Source organism: Rattus norvegicus, chromosome 11 (assembly GCF_036323735.1).
Source record: "Rattus norvegicus strain BN/NHsdMcwi chromosome 11, GRCr8, whole genome shotgun sequence".
Taxonomy (NCBI): Eukaryota; Metazoa; Chordata; class Mammalia; order Rodentia; family Muridae; genus Rattus; species Rattus norvegicus.
In genome coordinates this window covers 53,379,236-53,397,706 of record NC_086029.1, presented here as the reverse complement: position 1 = coordinate 53,397,706, position 18,471 = coordinate 53,379,236, and the positions used below count along the sequence as shown (strand labels likewise).

Here is an 18,471-nt window from a genome sequence, read left to right as displayed (position 1 = left end):
ATTGATTCCCAACAAGACCATCCTCTGCTACATATGTGGATGGTACCATAGGTCCATCCCAGTCTTCTCTTGGGATGGTGGTTTAATCCCTGGGAGCTCTGGGGGTGGGGGTCTGGTTGGTTGATAATTGTGTTTTTCTTGTGGTCCTTTGTTCTTCATGAAGGCAAACTGAACAAGCCATGGGGAGCAAGCCAGTAAACAGCACCCCTCCATGGTCTTTGTATTAGCTCCTGCCTCCAGTTTGCTGCCCTGCTTGAGTTCCTGCACACACTGCTTTTGATGATGAACATTTATGGAACTTTGAGTAAAATAAACCCTTTCCTGCCCCAGTTGCTTTGGTCATTTGCTTCATCACAGCCACAGTGACCCTAACTAAGGCACTGAATGAGAGCAAAACACTTTTTTCTTTCTTTCCCTTATTTCCCTCCTCCAAGGAGACCCTTACCCTACTAGACTCTGCTTCCCCTAATAGTCTCTGGTGTGATGCTCCCTCAAACTACCCCTGCCCCTGCAACTGCTTAGAGGCTTCCAATGCTGTGACTATCTATTTCCTCGACATTAACACGAACACAAAGCTGTTTCTATCCCTTCCTCCTGGCAGTTACTAAATGTTCAAGCTTGCATGGACTATTATTTAGGCTCTCAAACTCCACCTTTGTGTTAAGTTCCCTTCCAAGTCCATTCTTTTTTTCTGTTAAATGTATTCTTCTCTCATATATTACATCTCCAGCACAGTTTTCCCTCCCTCCTCTCCTCCAAGTCCTTTTCCACCACCTCCCATTCCCACCCCAGATTCACTCTTCCTTCATCCAATCTATTCTTAAATTATCTACAAGGACTAAAAGTGTGCAAGAGAGACCCTGAGTCTCCTCGTGGGAGTCACATATGGAGTTACTATAAGTTAACTTATTGTGTGTTTGCTCCAAGTGAAACCCCAATTTGTTTATTCAAGCAAAGTCTGAAAACAATGACTATGTCTCAAAATCCAAGAGGAGGAAGAGCTGAGCTTCCATTTTCAATACATTAGGTACTCTTCTGTGACCGTAGGAAAAACAGTTTTCCCCAATAATTTAATCCTCTCCTTGGTAAAATGAAGGATACCAGTATTTTCTAAATACATTCAGATCTAGGGCACTGAGATATACTGAGAAAGAACATTTAAACATATGGGTGGGCTTTGATCTTAGTGAATTCCTTTCTCACTGCCTTAGGACTGCTCACAGAAATCCCCTTCTTATATTTCCCTGGTGATTTTTAAATACGGGTCTTTTATCTGAAACCCTGGTGAAGCAGACAAATGCATAACAGTTACACATCACAGCACAAAAGAAAGAAAGGAGGGTTAATTTTGGGCAAACTAGCATATACAAACAATTATGTTTGATCAGGAAAGATTAATGAAATTTCATGATTGAAAAAAACAACCAATAAAGGAACCCAGCTGTTAGGTAGAGCATGGAAAGCATTAAGAGACAAGAAGAACACTCACATTGTTCAAAAACAATGAGCCAGATCAGCAGGTAGAAATTTGTCGAGGTTAAAGGGAAGAGAAGGCCAGATCGTGAGGACCTTTGAATGTTAGAGTGAATTGTCACTTTGAACCTACAGACTAAAACATCTAGAGAATACAAGGGACTGCCATGACGTCAAGTAAAAACTGAAATAAGATTTTCTTTGTGCTCCAGATTGGTTTTTTATTACTTTGATAAAACACTCTTATAAAAGGCAACTTAAAGGGCAGAAGGCATTATTTGCCTTTTACCTTCAAGGCCCAATACATCATTGAAAGAAGTCATGATAGAAACTCAAGCAGATACCATGGAAGGACACTCACTGATTACAGGCTTGGTCAGTGAGCTTTCTTATACAGATCATGATGCTCTCTGCCTTGGGATGGTGCTGAAAACTCATATCAATTAACAATAATTACAGTGTCCTATAGCAGTGACCCCAGGTTAAATTCTGAGATAATTTTTCAATTGAGGTTTCTGATCCAAAGTTAATCTAGGTTGGGTCAAGTTGACAATAAACAATGACCAGGTTACTTTGTAACTCGGTGGACCTTGGACACAGGATGGGATAACAAGGAGATGGGGCAAGAAGTGTTCAATCCATGATGCAAACTGAAGATTGGTTGGTGAGAATAGTTTTTAATAATTTGGAGGAGAAAAAAAAGCATTTCTTAGTGTTGATCAAATCAGGAAAGCTTAGCAGAGCTGTAAAACTGGCTGGTCCTGTAGGAGATTGACTCAAAGCCTGGAGCTTTGTGTGTTAGTGGCTGAATCCAAAAAGCTGCAGACCCAGAGCTGGACTTTGCTGGCAATACCATCAGTCTCTAATCCACGACATGCTGACATATAGATAAATTCATCAGCACAGCATACTATTGTTCAATTTCTACCTTTTAGATTCTTAAAGATCCGAATTCATGTGTTTTTGCATATGAAAACCAAAGACTGAAAATATATATAATTTTCAAGTTGGAGGAAGTTCAAGTATGGTTAGTTTGATCTACAATAGGTTTTGATAAAACAATGTTCGATTTCAGCTTGATGCCATAAAATGGGAGCATGGGTCTGTGAAAGAGGGGAGGACATTAGTCAAGAAGGTAACAGAGAGTGGAGCGAGGAGCACAGTAGGAGCACTTTTGAATAGAGTACCATGCACTCACTCCCTTACATGTCCTCTCTACACTTGGACACCAATGAAACATGAAAAACTTTTAACCTTTTACCTTCTCTCTTTTATTTTGTTTGCTTTTCCTAAGATGTAGGAAAATATAAGCTAATTCCTCAAGTCTTTAGGACCACCTAGAGAATAGTTCAGGGGAGGAAAGATTGCCTTGAACACTCCAACTCTGGTCAATCACCTGTATGGTGGTATTAGAAACTGCTTCTTGCAACTGAAGTGTATCAGCTAGAGCAATAAACTAATTAATGATCTGTTTACCTAACACATGTGTGTTGCTTTGTGATGTGTCTACCTAACACGTGTGTGCTGCTTTGTCTCAAAGAAACATATAACGTATATGTGTATCTTCTATCATCAAGTAGAGTGACTAAGAGAATACATACTCAAAAATAACAAATAACATTTTTCAAAAGATTATTTTATCAAAGTAAACTAGAGACCAACAAAGTGAATGAACACATGTAGGAAAAGCATTTCTATTTCCCTCCCTAGATGTGTAATCAAGTTAATATAAGGTATGCATTCTACTAATATGAGATTATAAACAAGTTTATTCATATACATTTGAAAACATTAATGCTTACTATGAAAAATTCAGAGGTTTGGTTGAGAGATAATACTGTTGTATATAGAAACAATAATATGACTTCTTATAGCAGGAAGGAAAGAAACTATAAGAAAGTGCCCAGAAAATAAAAGCTTAAAATTATATATTTCTTTACATCTATCATGTTTCACACTTGTTTGAAAAATAACTATTATATATAATGGTAACCATATATAGTAAATTTACATGTATTCGGTATTGCTTATGGATCCCAATCTATGAATATTCCAAGTGTTTCTGAAGTTAGTGATGTATGGATACAAAATCCAAGGTTAATTCTTCTAACTTTGCCATCCATTATTAGAACCGATGAGTGTTTTTACAGTACACAGCCCCTCTTGTATCTACAACTGGATGAAGTATACAGCTCTCAACACTAATTTGGATATGTAATCTCCAAATAAATTGATGCTATTTATCATCTATTTAAAACCATCTCTGCTAAGTGATGAGTGAAGTATATGCCATCTATAAAAGTGAAATGCCATATAGAAATCATGTTAAGTCAAAAGTAAATAGGATTTTAGATGTAGCATATTTATCCAGAGATCTTTTGCTTTCAAAATTAACTATTTATATGAATTAATGTTCATGTACATCATTTTCTAGGGAAAATAAAAAGGAATTTATAGCGCCCCAACGCCATTATTATTCATAAAATTTGATATAGGTGAAATAATATCATTAGGATAATCTCATTATATTAATTTGAATAAAATATCTTATGATTAAATTGTAGAGGCTCTTTCATGGTTCTGATAAAAGATATAAGACTTCTCAAGCCATCACTAATGTTTTCCAACAGTAAACAAGGCCAAACACTTAATGCTATAGTGAACTTTGCAATAATCAACCAACAGCTCATGCGCCTTCCATAGTAAACCTGTGAACATTCCCTTTATACACACACACATGCACACACACACACACACACACACACACATATGGATATATGTACATATAAATATATGAGAATCTTTTTCCTTTCAATCTTTAATCTTTTTAAACAAATAAGAATATAATACAAGTATAGAAGTCAATAGAAATTCCTGTGAATAGCTTGTCACAGAGAATAGAACATATGTAGCACACCACTAAATATAAGATCCCTTTAGTTCTATATTGCCTTATATGAAATTTCAATTTAAATGTAATTAAATAGATGTTCTTTATGAAAGCTAAGTAAAATGTTAATTGTATATTTTTATTTGATTAATAACTCTCCATAGGCTGGGTATCGGTGCATGCCTTTAATCACAGCACTTAGAAGGCAGAGGCAGGTGGATCTCTATTAGTTTGGAACCAGCCTGGTCTACAGAGTGAGCTGCAGTGCAGCCAGGGCTATACAGAAAAACCCTGTCTCAAGTTCTCTCCAAAATTAGACTCCATAAGATGATTTATATGCAAGAAAAACATCATCCTTCTAGTTTTACCATATCATCATAAGAAAGTTATAGTTTTAAATTCAAATTACACTTTACAATGTTATTACTTCTTGACAATCACAATTTACAAAAACCCTTACTGAAACTGAAAATCTAATGTAGGTGAAAATTTTCATTTAGTATTAGCAAAGGTCAATAATCCAAAGAGCTTGGAGTTATTTTCTTTTATAAAAATGATATGAATCCAAGAACTCGTAGGTTTCAATAGAACATATTAAACAAAAACCAGCATATTAAGTGTTTTGTTATAGTTAATAGAAATCAGTTTCTCCAACAGCAACGAGGAAGCACAGTCATCATTCTAAATTTTAGAAAGAAGCAATTTCAAATACAAGATAAATTATTTGGATTTCGCATCTCACCATGGCAAGAACCCTCGATTTCTTCATACCCTGTAGTGCAGATACACCTTCCAAGAGGGACGAGCCAGTCTCCATCAGCTCCACAGTAGAGTTTAGGAGTATCTCGCTCCTCAGCACTCTTCACGCATGAGCCCCGCACTTCAACCAAAGAGGAAGAGTCAACCCTTGGGATGGTATCCGGAAACATAGCCAAGTTCCGCACAGTGAAGGGGCATTTTTTGTAGAACACACGGACTGAGACCAGAGCAATGCATGCTCCAATATCTTGAAAAGCCAAATAGAATCCTTTCCTTTCTATTGGCCCCACCTCACGAACTTCAGTGTTGAGTTTAAGGATGCGATCACCCAAATCCATCTGAGTAAAACTCTCATCCGCAGCAATTGTGTCAATCTTTATATATTGGCTTGGCTTGAATTTAGTTCCGTGGGATTCGTCAGATTCAATATAATACAGATTAAATGTTTCTTTACACGTTCCCAAGACCCATGGGATGCTGTTACAATCTCTCAATGTGAACTTCATTTCCACATAGATTTTCTGAGCAGCATCACGAGAGATCCAGTTAGTACGAAGCCAGTTGTTCTGGTTTGGTTCCATGACATTGCATACCTGGTATGTATGTATGGGCCTGTTGTGTTCATCCATTTCAGTAATGGCATCCCACTGCAAAAGAAAAAAGGAATGAAATGGTCATAAAACCACAGCAGTTAAGAGACATGATTGCTTAAGAATATTTTAACAAAAAGAAAAAGAATCGAAACAATATAACACAAATGTCCAAAAGCAACAGTGACATTTTAACCATCATCCTTTGGTTGAAAGTATGGACCCTACTCTTCTAGGATCTTTCTCTCTTCATTAATTATATGACCAATGCACTTTTAACAACCTCAGTTTTCTCAACTGTAAAATAGATGGGCAATATGACCTGTTTATAGGATTGTTTTAAGGCATGCACACTTTTAAAGTATATCTAAAGAAGTCATGACTGTTCTGGGGAAAGAGTTTGAGAGATAACAAAGCAATTAAATACATCCACTGTTCTTGGAAAGGACCCACGGTTAGTTCACGATGCCCATATCAAACAGGTCCCAAACACCTCTAACTCCATATCTAGATGACCTGACACCTTTTTCTGGCTTCCACAAGCATCTGACTTCTAGTGTATACATGTACACAGGGACACAAACATATAAACCGAATAAAAATTAAAATACTTTCGTCTGACTAAAAGAATTTAAAGTAGCATACATTATCTGATCAAAATCCCCAGATCCATTAAAAGTGCTCAGTGATTTTCCCAATCTATATTGTAATTTGTAATTTGTCACAAAGTGAGATGTATTAGGCAGTATGAAGTTAAATGCTTCTGTGGTCTTTCTGAGATAGAGAGGGATATCCTCTGACTGGCTAGTTATCTGTCAACTTTATACAAACTGTAGTCAATGGAGAAGATGGAATCTTAATTTGGAAAGTGGCTCCAAAAGATCAGGCTGTAGAGTGCTTTCTTAATTAGTGATTGATAGATCCTCTTCAATTCAACTGTGTGCTGATGGTACTTGTTTCTCCATGAAAGCAGGCTGAGCAAGTGGAGAAGAGTACAGTTTCACACTATAATTAACAGCTATTGAACAAAAAGACCATCAGCCAAATAGCCAACCCAACATCATTATGCCAGCACCAACATTTTGAATAATCCACAGATGCCCTGAGAAGTGGAGAAAAAAGACAAAATGTGGCCACACATAATTCCTCTGCCTTCATGAGGGCAAGATCAGTTTATACTGGACTTTGTGCTATCTGTTAGTGTTATTGTTGATGTGATGAAACATCAAGGCCAAAAACAAATTGGGAAGGAAAGAGTTCATTTCTGTCACAGTTACATACAAGAATTCATTATCAAAGGCAGTGAGGACAGGAACTCAAGCAAGATAGGGACCTGGAACTGATATAGATGCCATGGAGGACTGGTGCTTACTGGCTTGTTCAGTCATATAGAACCCAAGATCACAAGCTCAGGGATAAAACTACCCACAACAGGCTGTTCTCTCCCAGATCAATCACTAATTAAGAAAATGTTGTATAGGCTTTCATACAGCCCCATCTTATGAAAGCAATTGAGTTCTCTCCTCTGAGATGATTTTACCTTGTGCCAACCTGATATAAAACTATAAAGCACAATTGACTCTTTTTATCAACTTGACATACAAACACATCACTGTTTTTTTTATATTTATTTATTTATTTTATGTATGTAAGTATACAGTTGCTGTCTTCAGACCACACCAGAAGAGGGCATCAGATCTCATTACAGATGGTTGTGAGCCACCACGTTGTTGCTGGGAATTGAACTCAGGACCTCTGGAAGAGCAGTCAGTGCTCTTAACCACTGAGCCAGCTCTCCAGCCCCCCAAACACATCACTGTTAATCCACTACTTACCCCTTCTTGTTGATCCCTGAGATTACACATTAATGTTGATTTCACAATATGAAATATTTCTAAACTTAAAAGTTATACAGTCTATTAAAGTCAAACTCTTTAAAATTTCAATCTTCTTTTTTTTTATTTTATTTTATTTTTTTTTATTATCTTGAGTATTTCTTATATACATTTCAAGTGTTATTCCCTTTCCCGGTTTCCGGACAGACATCACCCTCCCCCCTCCCCTTCCTTGTGGGTGTTCCCCTCCCAAACCTCCCCCCATTGCCACCCTCCCCGCATAGTCTAGTTCACTGGGGGTTCAGTCTTAGCAGGACCCAGGGCTTCCCCTTCCACTGGTGCTCTTACTAGGATATTCATTGCTACCTATGGGGACAGAGTCCAGGGTCAGTCCATGTATAGTCTTTAGGTAGTGGCTTAGTCCCTGGAAGCTCTGGTTGCTTGACATTGTTGTACTTTTGGGGTCTCGAGCACCTTCAAGCTCTTCCAGTTCTTTCTCTGATTCCTTCAACGGGGGACCTATTCTCAGTTCAGTGGTTTGCTGCTGGCATTCGCCTCTGTATTTGCTGTATTCTGGCTGTGTCTCTCAGGAGCGATCTACATCCGGCTCCTGTCGGTCTGCACTTCTTTGCTTCATCCATCTTGTCTAATTGGGTGGCTGTATATGTATGGGCCACCTGTGGGGCAGGCTCTGAATGGGTGTTCCTTCAGTCTCTGTTTTAATCTTTGCCTCTCCCTTCCCAGCCAAGGGTATTCTTTTTCCTCATTTAAAGAAGGAGTGAAGCATTCACATTTTGATCATCCGTCTTGAGTTTCCTTTGTTCTAGGGATCTAGGGTAATTCAAGCATTGGGGCTAATAGCCACTTATCAATGAGTGCATACCATGTATGTCTTTCTGTGAGTGGGTTAGCTCACTCAGGATGATATTTTCCAGTTCCAACCATTTGCCTACGAATTTCATAAACTCGTTGTTTTTGATAGCTGAGTAATATTCCATTGTGTAGATGTACCACATTTTCTGTATCCATTCCTCTGTTGAAGGGCATCTGGGTTCTTTCTAGTTTCTGGCTATTATAAATAAGGCTGCGATGAACATAGTGGAGCACGTGTCTCTTTTATATGTTGAGGCATCTTTTGGGTATATGCCCAAGAGAGGTATGGCTGGATCCTCAGGCAGTTCAATGTCCAATTTTCTGAGGAACCTCCAGACTGATTTCCAGAATGGTTTTACCAGTCTGCAATCCCACCAACAATGGAGGAGTGTTCCTCTTTCTCCACATCCTCGCCAGCATCTGCTGTCACCTGAGTTTTTGATCTTAGCCATTCTCACTGGTGTGAGGTGAAATCTCAGGGTTGTTTTGATTTGCATTTCCCTTATGACTAAAGATGTTGAACATTTCTTTAGGTGTTTCTCAGCCATTCGGCATTCCTCAGCTGTGAATTCTTTGTTCAGCTCTGAACCCCATTTTTTAATAGGGTTATTTGTTTCCCTGCGGTCTAACTTCTTGAGTTCTTTGTATATTTTGGATATAAGGCCTCTATCTGTTATAGGATTGGTAAAGATCTTTTCCCAATCTGTTGGTTGTCGTTTTGTCCTAACCACAGTGTCCTTTGCCTTACAGAAGCTTTGCAGTTTTATGAGATCCCATTTGTCGATTCTTGATCTTAGAGCATAAGCCATTGGTGTTTTGTTCAGGAAATTTTTTCCAGTGCCCATGTGTTCCAGATGCTTCCCTAGTTTTTCTTCTATTAGTGTGAGTGTGTCTGGTTTGATGTGGAGGTCCTTGATCCACTTGGACTTAAGCTTTGTACAGGGTGATAAGCATGGATCGATCTGCATTCTTCTACATGTTGCCCTCCAGTTGAACCAGCACCATTTGCTGAAAATGCTATCTTTTTTCCATTGGATGGTTTTGGCTCCTTTGTCAAAAATCAAGTGACCATAGGTGTGTGGGTTCATTTCTGGGTCTTCAATTCTATTCCATTGGTCTATCTGTCTGTCTCTGTACCAATACCATGCAGTTTTTATTACTATTGCTCTGTAATACTGCTTGAGTTCAGGGATAGTGATTCCCCCTGAAGTCCTCTTATTGTTGAGGATAGCTTTAGCTATCCTGGGTTTTTTGTTATTCCAGATGAATTTGCAAATTGTTCTGTCTAACTCTTTGAAGAATTGGATTGGTATTTTGATGGGGATTGCATTGAATCTGTAGATTGCTTTTGGTAAAATGGCCATTTTTACTATATTAATCCTGCCAATCCATGAGCATGGGAGATCTTTCCATCTTCTGAGGTCTTCTTCAATTTCTTTCCTCAGTGTCTTGAAGTTCTTATTGTACAGATCTTTTACTTGCTTGGTTAAAGTCACACCGAGGTACTTTATATTATTTGGGTCTATTATGAAGGGTGTCGTTTCCCTAATTTCTTTCTCGGTTTGTTTCTCTTTTGTATAGAGGAAGGCAACTGATTTATTTGAGTTAATTTTATACCCAGCCACTTTGCTGAAGTTGTTTATCAGCTTTAGTAGTTCTCTGGTGGAACTTTTGGGATCACTTAAATATACTATCATGTCGTCTGCAAATAGTGATATTTTGACCTCTTCTTTTCCGATCTGTATCCCCTTGATCTCCTTTTGTTGTCTGATTGCTCTGGCTAGAACTTCAAGAACTATATTGAATAAGTAGGGAGAGAGTGGGCAGCCTTGTCTAGTCCCTGATTTTAGTGGGATTGCTTCAAGTTTCTCTCCATTTAGTTTAATGTTAGCAACTGGTTTGCTGTATATGGCTTTTACTATGTTTAGGTATGGGCCTTGAATACCTATTCTTTCCAGGACTTTTATCATGAAGGGGTGTTGAATTTTGTCAAATGCTTTCTCAGCATCTAATGAAATGATCATGTGGTTCTGTTCTTTCAGTTTGTTTATATGATGGATCACGTTGATGGTTTTCCTTATATTAAACCATCCCTGCATGCCTGGGATGAAGCCTACTTGATCATGGTGGATGATTGTTTTGATGTGCTCTTGAATTCGGTTTGCCAGAATTTTATTGAGTATTTTTGTGTCGATATTCATAAGGGAAATTGGTCTGAAGTTCTCTTTCTTTGTTGGGTCTTTGTGTGGTTTAGGTATAAGAGTAATTGTGGCTTCATAGAAGGAATTCGGTAGGGCTCCATCTGTTTCAATTTTGTGGAATAGTTTGGATAATATTGGTATAAGGTCTTCTATGAAGGTTTGATAGAATTCTGCACTAAACCCGTCTGGACCTGGGCTCTTTTTGGTTGGGAGGCCTTTAATGACTGCTTCTATTTCCTTAGGAGTTATGGGGTTGTTTAACTGGTTTATCTGTTCCTGATTTAACTTCGATACCTGGTATCTGTCTATGAAATTGTCCATTTCCTGAAGATTTTCAAGTTTTGTTGAATATAGGTTTTTATAGTAAGATCTGATGATTTTTTGAATTTCCTCTGAATCTGTAGTTATGTCTCCCTTTTCATTTCTGATTTTGTTAATTTGGACGCACTCTCTGTGTCCTCTCGTTAGTCTGGCTAAGGGTTTATCTATCTTGTTGATTTTCTCAAAGTACCAACTTTTGGTTCTGTTGATTCTTTCTATGGTCCTTTTTGTTTCTACTTGGTTGATTTCAGCTCTGAGTTTGATTATTTCCTGCCTTCTACTCCTCCTGGGTGTATTTGCTTCTTTTTGTTCTAGAGCTTTTAGGTGTGCTGTCAAGCTGCTGACATATGCTCTTTCCTGTTTCTTTCTGCAGGCACTCAGCGCTATGAGTTTTCCTCTTAGCACAGCTTTCATTGTGTCCCATAAGTTTGGGTATGTTGTACCTTCATTTTCATTAAATTCTAAAAAGTTTTTAATTTCTTTCTTTATTTCTTCCTTGACCAGGTTATCATTGAGTAGAGCATTGTTCAATTTCCACGTATATGTGGGCATTCTTCCCTTATTGTTATTGAAGACCAGTTTTAGGCCGTGGTGGTCCGATAGCACGCATGGGATTATTTCTATCTTTCTGTACCTGTTGAGGCCCGTTTTTTGACCAATTATATGGTCAATTTTGGAGAAAGTACCATGAGGAGCTGAGAAGAAGGTATATCCTTTTGCTTTAGGATAGAATGTTCTATAAATATCCGTTAAGTCCATTTGGCTCATGACTTCTCTTAGTCTGTCTACATCTGTTTAATTTCTGTTTCCATGATCTGTCCATTGATGAGAGTGGGGTGTTGAAATCTCCCACTATTATTGTGTGAGGTGCAATGTGTGTTTTGAGCTTTAGTAAGGTTTCTTTTACATATGTAGGTGCCCTTGTATTTGGGGCATAGATATTTAGGATTGAGAGTTCATCTTGGTGGATTTTTCCTTTGATGAATATGAAGTGTCCTTCCTTATCTTTTTTGATGACTTTTAGTTGAAAATTGATTTTATTTGATATTAGAATGGCTACTCCAGCTTGCTTCTTCTGACCATTTGCTTGGAAAATTGTTTTCCAGCCTTTCACTCTGAGGTAATGTCTGTCTTTGTCTCTGAGGTGTGTTTCCTGTAGGCAGCAGAATGCAGGGTCCTCGTTGCGTATCCAGTTTGTTAATCTATGTCTTTTTATTGGGGAGTTGAGGCCATTGATATTGAGAGATATTAAGGAATAGTGATTATTGCTTCCCGTTATATTCATATTTGGAAGTGAGGTTATGTTTGTGTGCTTTCATTCTCTTTGTTTTGTTGCCAAGATGATTAGTTTCTTGCTTCTAGGGTATAGCTTGCCTCCTTATGTTGGGCTTTACCCTTTATTATCCTTTGTAGTGCTGGACTTGTAGAAAGATATTGTGTAAATTTGGTTTTGTCATGGAATATCTTGGTTTCTCCATCTATGTTAATTGAGAGTTTTGCAGGATACAGTAACCTGGGCTGGCATTTGTGTTCTCTTAGGGTCTGTATGACATCTGTCCAGGATCTTCTGGCCTTCACAGTTTCTGGCGAAAAGTCTGGTGTGATTCTGATAGGTCTGCCTTTATATGTTACTTGACCTTTTTCCCTTACTGCTTTTAATATTCTTTCTTTATTTTGTGCGTTTGGTGTTTTGACAATTATGTGACGGGAGGTGTTTCTTTTCTGGTCCAATCTATTTGGAGTTCTGTAGGCTTCTTGTATGCCTATGGGTATCTCTTTTTTTAGGTTAGGGAAGTTTTCTTCTATGATTTTGTTGAATATATTTACTGGTCCTTTGAGCTGGGAGTCTTCACTCTCTTCTATACCTATTATCCTTAGGTTTGATCTTCTCATTGAGTCCTGGATTTCCTGTATGTTTTGGACCAGTAGCTTTTTCCGCTTTACATTATCTTTGACAGTTGAGTCAATGATTTCTATGGAATCTTCTGCTCCCGAGATTCTCTCTTCCATCTCTTGAATTCTGTTGGTGAAGCTTGTATCTACAGCTCCTTGTCTTTTCTTTTGATTTTCTATGTCCAGGGTTGTTTCCATGTGTTCTTTCTTGATTGCTTCTATTTCCATTTTTAATTCCTTCAACTGTTTGATTGTGTTTTCCTGGAATTCTTTCAGGGATTTTTGCGATTCCTCTCTGTAGGCTTTTACTTGTTTATTAATGTTTTCCTGTGCTTCCCTAAGTGTGTTCATGTCTTTCTTGAAGTCCTCCAGCATCATGATCAAATATGATTTTGTAACTAGATCTTGCTTTTCTGGTGTGTTTGGATATTCCATGTTTGTTTTGGTGGGAGAATTGGGCTCCGATGATGGCATGTAGTCTTGGTTTCTGTTGCTTGGGTTCCTGCGCTTGCCTCTCGCCATCAGATTATCTCTAGTGTTACTTTGTTCTGCTATTTCTGACAGTGGCTAGACTGTCCTATAACCTGTGTGTCAGGAGTGCTGTAGACCTGTTTTCCTGTTTTCTTTCAGCCAGTTATGGGGACAGAGTGTTCTGCTTTCGGGCGTGTAGTTTTTCCTCTCTACAGGTCTTCAGCTGTTCCTGTGGGCCTGTGTCTTGAGTTCACCAGGCAGGTTTCTTGCAGGGGAAAAGTTGGTCCTACCTGTGGTTCCAAGGCTCAAGTTTGCTCGTGGGGTACTGCCTAAGTCCTCTCCGCTGTGGCAGCAACCGGGAAAATCTGTGCCGCTCCTTCCGGGAGCCTCCGTGCACCAGGGTTTCAGATGACGTTTGGTGTTTTCCTCTGGCGCCTGGATGTGCACAGAGTGCAGTCTCTTCTGGTTTCCCAGGCGTGTCCGCCTCTCTGAAGGTTCAGCTCTCCCTCCCACGGGATTTGGGTGCAGAGAACTGTTTATCCGGTCTCTTTCCTTCAGGTTCCGGCAGTGTCTCAGGCGCAGGGGTCCTGCCGCTCCCGGGCCCTCCCCTATGGGAACCCAGAGGCCTTATACAGTTGCCTCTTGGGCCAGGGATGTGGGCAGGGGTGGGCAGTGTTGGTGGTCTCCTCCGCTCTGCAGCCTCAGGAGTGCCCACCTGATCAGGCGGTGAGGTCTCTCTCCCACGGGGTTTGGGAGCAGGGAGCTGCTGCTGTCCGGGATCCGCCGGTGTGGGACTTCCGGTAAACACAGGAAGTGCCCGGCCTTAGAGGAATTTTGCCTCTGTGTGTCCTGAGTTCACCAGGCAGGTTTCTTGCAGGGGAAAAGTTGTTCCTACCTGCAGTTCCAAGGCTCAAGTTTGCTCGTGGGGTACTGCCTAAGTCCTCTCCGCTGTGGCAGCAACCGGGAAGATCTGCGCCGCTCTTTCCAGGAGCCTCCGTGCACCAGGGTTCCAGATGGCGTTTGGTGTTTTCCTCTGGCGCCTGGATGTGCACAGAGTGCAGTCTCTTGTGGTTTCCCAGGCGTGTCCGCCTCTCTGAAGGTTCAGCTCTCCCTCCCACGGGATTTGGGTGCAGAGAACTGTTTATCCGGTCTCTTTCCTTCAGGTTCCGGCAGTGTCTCAGGCGCAGGGGTCCTGCCGCTCCCGGGGCCAATTTCAATCTTCTTAAATAAAAAATATCTTTTAAAATCCAACATCTTTTGACTGTGTTCTCAGCTGTATGCTCCTATAAAACTTTCTCATTTCAAAAGAGAAGAACTAGGGCATAATCACAGTCTAGAGAAAACTCCGACATTGTTAATATTCAATATCCAATGTCTGGGATCCACTCATGATCTCCTGGGCTTTGCAGCACATGCAGCATGGCTTCAATCCACCACTTCTGCTGTTCTTTGGGTCAACCCAGAGTACTGGCATCTCCACAGTGCTGGGGTGTGCTGTTTCAACTTGGCTTCATCTTAATCAATAGCCTCTACGGGACTCTCTTCAGTGACTCTAGCTGTGCCACATAGGCCTCAGTCTCAACTGCCCTCCATGACCCCTTCATTACTTTAAAACTAGTACCATCCAGGTGAGTATTCGACTTCCAAGTTCAGCTGTTAGGAGGAGGTACAATCTTGACCACTTCTTCAACACAGCTTTTATATGTTGACCGTGAGGAAACACTACCTAGGAGATTTCAACTCAGTGTTGCTGCTCTCCTCTTAATAACTGCTAATTTCTTAGCTCTAGCTAGACCAGCATTAATAATCCCAGCAAAGCAAAGACTTTTACTTCAATGATTCTGGTCTCTTTTTAATCATAGCTGATTCTTCAGCCCCAGGTAGGCAGAACCACAGTTTCTTAACTTAAAATATGTAAGGACCCCGATAACTTCTTTGAGTGATTCTCAAACTCTTCTCTGGAGGGAAAGACAGGACTCCATCCTCTGTACTCTCTTAATATTATTATCATCTATCCTCCCATAAAAGTGCTCACCAAGCTTTGAACACACAATGGCTTTTCTAGCCTGTAGCTCAAAAGCTTTACATTGGGGCTGGGATGAGCTTACATGTGGGAAGTCCTTTGTAGGACTCAATAGAGAAAGTGGGAGTAGGTTACATGAAAGTGTACTTAACTAAAGTCACCTGCTGGCAAACTAGAGACTACCTCATCCCTCCTCGTAGTAATATGGAGTTGAAAAGCTTTGAGCATGTGCCTAGACACTCAGGCTTTTATGAAGTTACCTTCATGTAGTCATCAAATGACATGTTTGAAGATTTATTTAAATAATAACTTTTATTGAAAAATCTTCACAAACAAGATATATGTGTTCAGCACAATCACATGCTAACTAACTTTAGGCCCACAACTTTCAGTGGCCACAATTATTGTAGTGCTTCAAACTATGACTTTTAGGTCATATAACTTTACAATAGTCATACAATACTGACATTAAATACAAAATATATCTTATACATCTAGACAATCTTTTAATTTATATACTAATTTTAGGTGCATAGATTAAAATTTGAAATTTAATATGCATTTCTTATAACTATTGTTGAAGATAAAATGTAGCAGTAGATCTATTTTGTCTGTTCTGGTACCTAAGTCAATTCCAATTTCACATTTTTAATAAAGACAGAAAAAGCACTTGTTTATACTATTCCTTAAATTCAATATGAAAAAATTATGTGCATCTTATGCATATTGATGTATTGTATTTGAAAAATTCACATTTATTTTTTCATTGAATTGGATAATGCTGTCATCTCTAACATTAGTTCTTTAAGAATTTTATATAAAGTACTTTAATCATATTTATTCCCTTTCTACTTGTGCTCAGTCTCTCTCCATCATTTCCTACCCTTCTAAATCTCTGTATGTTTTTAAGCCTATTATATCCGATCTGTCCTGCCTTTATTATATTCTTGGATGTGTGGCCTTTGACTGGAGCATGGTCAACTTACAAGGGAATATACAATCTCTCTCTCTCTCTCTCTCTCTCTCTCTCTCTCTCTGTCTCTCTCTCTCATATACAGACCACTCGGAAAGGTAAAATTAGTTTGTAGAAGGAAGCAGCCATATTTGAAAGCAAAATCTAATATAGGGCAGACACTGTAAAGAGAAAGATTTGATAGCATGGGCCAGAGATAGAATACATCCAACTTCATGAGAATAGCACAGGAAAGGGAAGCTATTAAGAGCAGTGAAGGGAGGAGTCAGTTCTGTCCAGTCAGTTCAATTGAGTGGAGTTGAATCCTGAGAGTCAGTGGGGAGTCAGGAGAATCAGTGCAATGCAGTGGAGTTTATTCTTGAGTTCATGCAGTTCAGTGCTGGTCAGCAGAGACTGTTTAAGCCAGAGATTAAGACAGAGCCAGAAGATTAGAACACATTGCCAGAATTAGTTTGAGGCCAAACAGAGCAATTCAGTGAGAAGCTGAGTGAAGTCAGATTGAATCTGTCAGCATGGCAAGGAGTTTGTGCCAGAACAGTTGACTTGAACCAGCCAGTCAGAGTCCAGAAAGAACTAGACAGGATGAACTTATTCAGCAGTATGTTTCAGAGACAACATTTATATCAGGCAAAGAAAACACTTTTACAAATATTTGGGTAGCACATTTTGGTTTCATGGGTTACAAACAGACAGACACAAAATTGGGTAGGTGGGGAAGAGGGAACCATGTAAGGATAATTAGCTTTTGAAAATAACCAAAACATGTATAAAATTCTTACAGAAATATTAAAAATATTAGGGGTTTGGAAAATGATTATGTTTAACTCCTAATGGTTGGATAATTCATAAAGAGAAAAAGGAATGGATTTTGGGCCTGTATTTCATACATCTAGACACTAATACTCAATTCATCACCCTGAACATTTCCCAATCCTACCTTCATATAATATGATTACTCTTGTTAACATGAATAGATTAAGGAACACTGAGGGGTTAATAAAACACATTCTGAGTGTGCTCTAGAGGGACATCCCAAGTAGATTAGGCCATGAGGACTCTGCCTAGTGAGGAGTTAATTTCTTGATGGAAGCATAATGTCATAGCACTAGTGGGAGAATATAGGGGGTCAGGACTATTTGAAGTAAGGGAATCTTCCCTAAGTTGTAAACATTTTGGTGGTCCACTGCTGTATTGCTTTACTTCCTGTTTGTCTTGACTTGAACAGTCCTGATGTACCAGACCTTAAGTTAAACCTGTGAGGCTGGTTCAAAGGATAAGCGTTTTTCTACATGCGTTTTCTATGATGGGCCATTTGCTCGCAGAAACACAGTGTTTGATACATGAATTCAGGAAAACAATTTCCCTCCCTTTAAAGCATCCTAGCCTGGCAATCAGGCATCAGAGACAGTATGAAGACAAACCCCACAGTGATGGTTTATCATCACCGTTTTTCCCCTCTCTTTTCCAAAAAAAAAAAAAATAGTATTTTCTGTTGTTTGCTTGTTTTTGGTTTTGCTTTTGTTTTGGTTTACCTAATATACTTTCACATAGAATTCTGACATAGACTGCCTTGTGCTGTGACCTGACCAAAGGTTCTATGTTGTTTGTTTGTTTTTTGTTGGTTTTTTTTTTGTTGTTGTTGTTGTTTCTGTTTTTTGGTGGTATGTGACTTTCTCTCTGAGATTCATTAATTTTCCACATATTCTCATTTGTTTTCATGTGGACTCACCAACACAGTTTTCCTATATCCAACATGGCGTTCTCAAAATAGACACATAGACCTTTAAGTTGTTCATTCCGAAACAACTTACCAAAGACAAGTAATTTTTTTCAGCCAAAATTTTCATTGGCAAAGTTAGCCCAAGAAAGTTTCATTCATCATTCATCATTTACAGATCTACATCTCATTCCAAACAGTAAACTCCCGATGATGAAATTATCATAGGACCAAAAGAAATTGTTTTTTTCTATTCATTCTGGATATAATGCCTGAAGACATTCTCCTCTGCAGAAGAATTCGGGGCTTGCATTTTGCTCTGCTGAGATACTGTTTATGTTATGTTTTAGTGACCTCTTGATTTATATTGTAAGTCCTCCGTAAAGACGGGGGGGGGGTAAATATGGTCAAAACACATTTTAATGACACTGTTAGAGAGTAAATGAAATATT

At 39.1% G+C, this 18,471-nt stretch overlaps 1 protein-coding gene across 3 annotated transcripts in view; it reads right to left on the bottom strand.

Annotated features, from left to right (window-relative positions):
- The window catches only part of Epha6 (Eph receptor A6), a 951,337-nt gene that overhangs the window by 780,414 nt on the left and 152,452 nt on the right, over nucleotides 1-18,471 (bottom strand). For all 3 annotated transcript variants that reach the window (NM_001419529.1, XM_039088720.2, XM_039088721.2), the window contains one exon: nucleotides 5,106-5,769. In NM_001419529.1, the coding sequence (NP_001406458.1) occupies nucleotides 5,106-5,769 (664 nt within the window). The remainder of the gene's footprint in view (nucleotides 1-5,105; nucleotides 5,770-18,471) is intronic.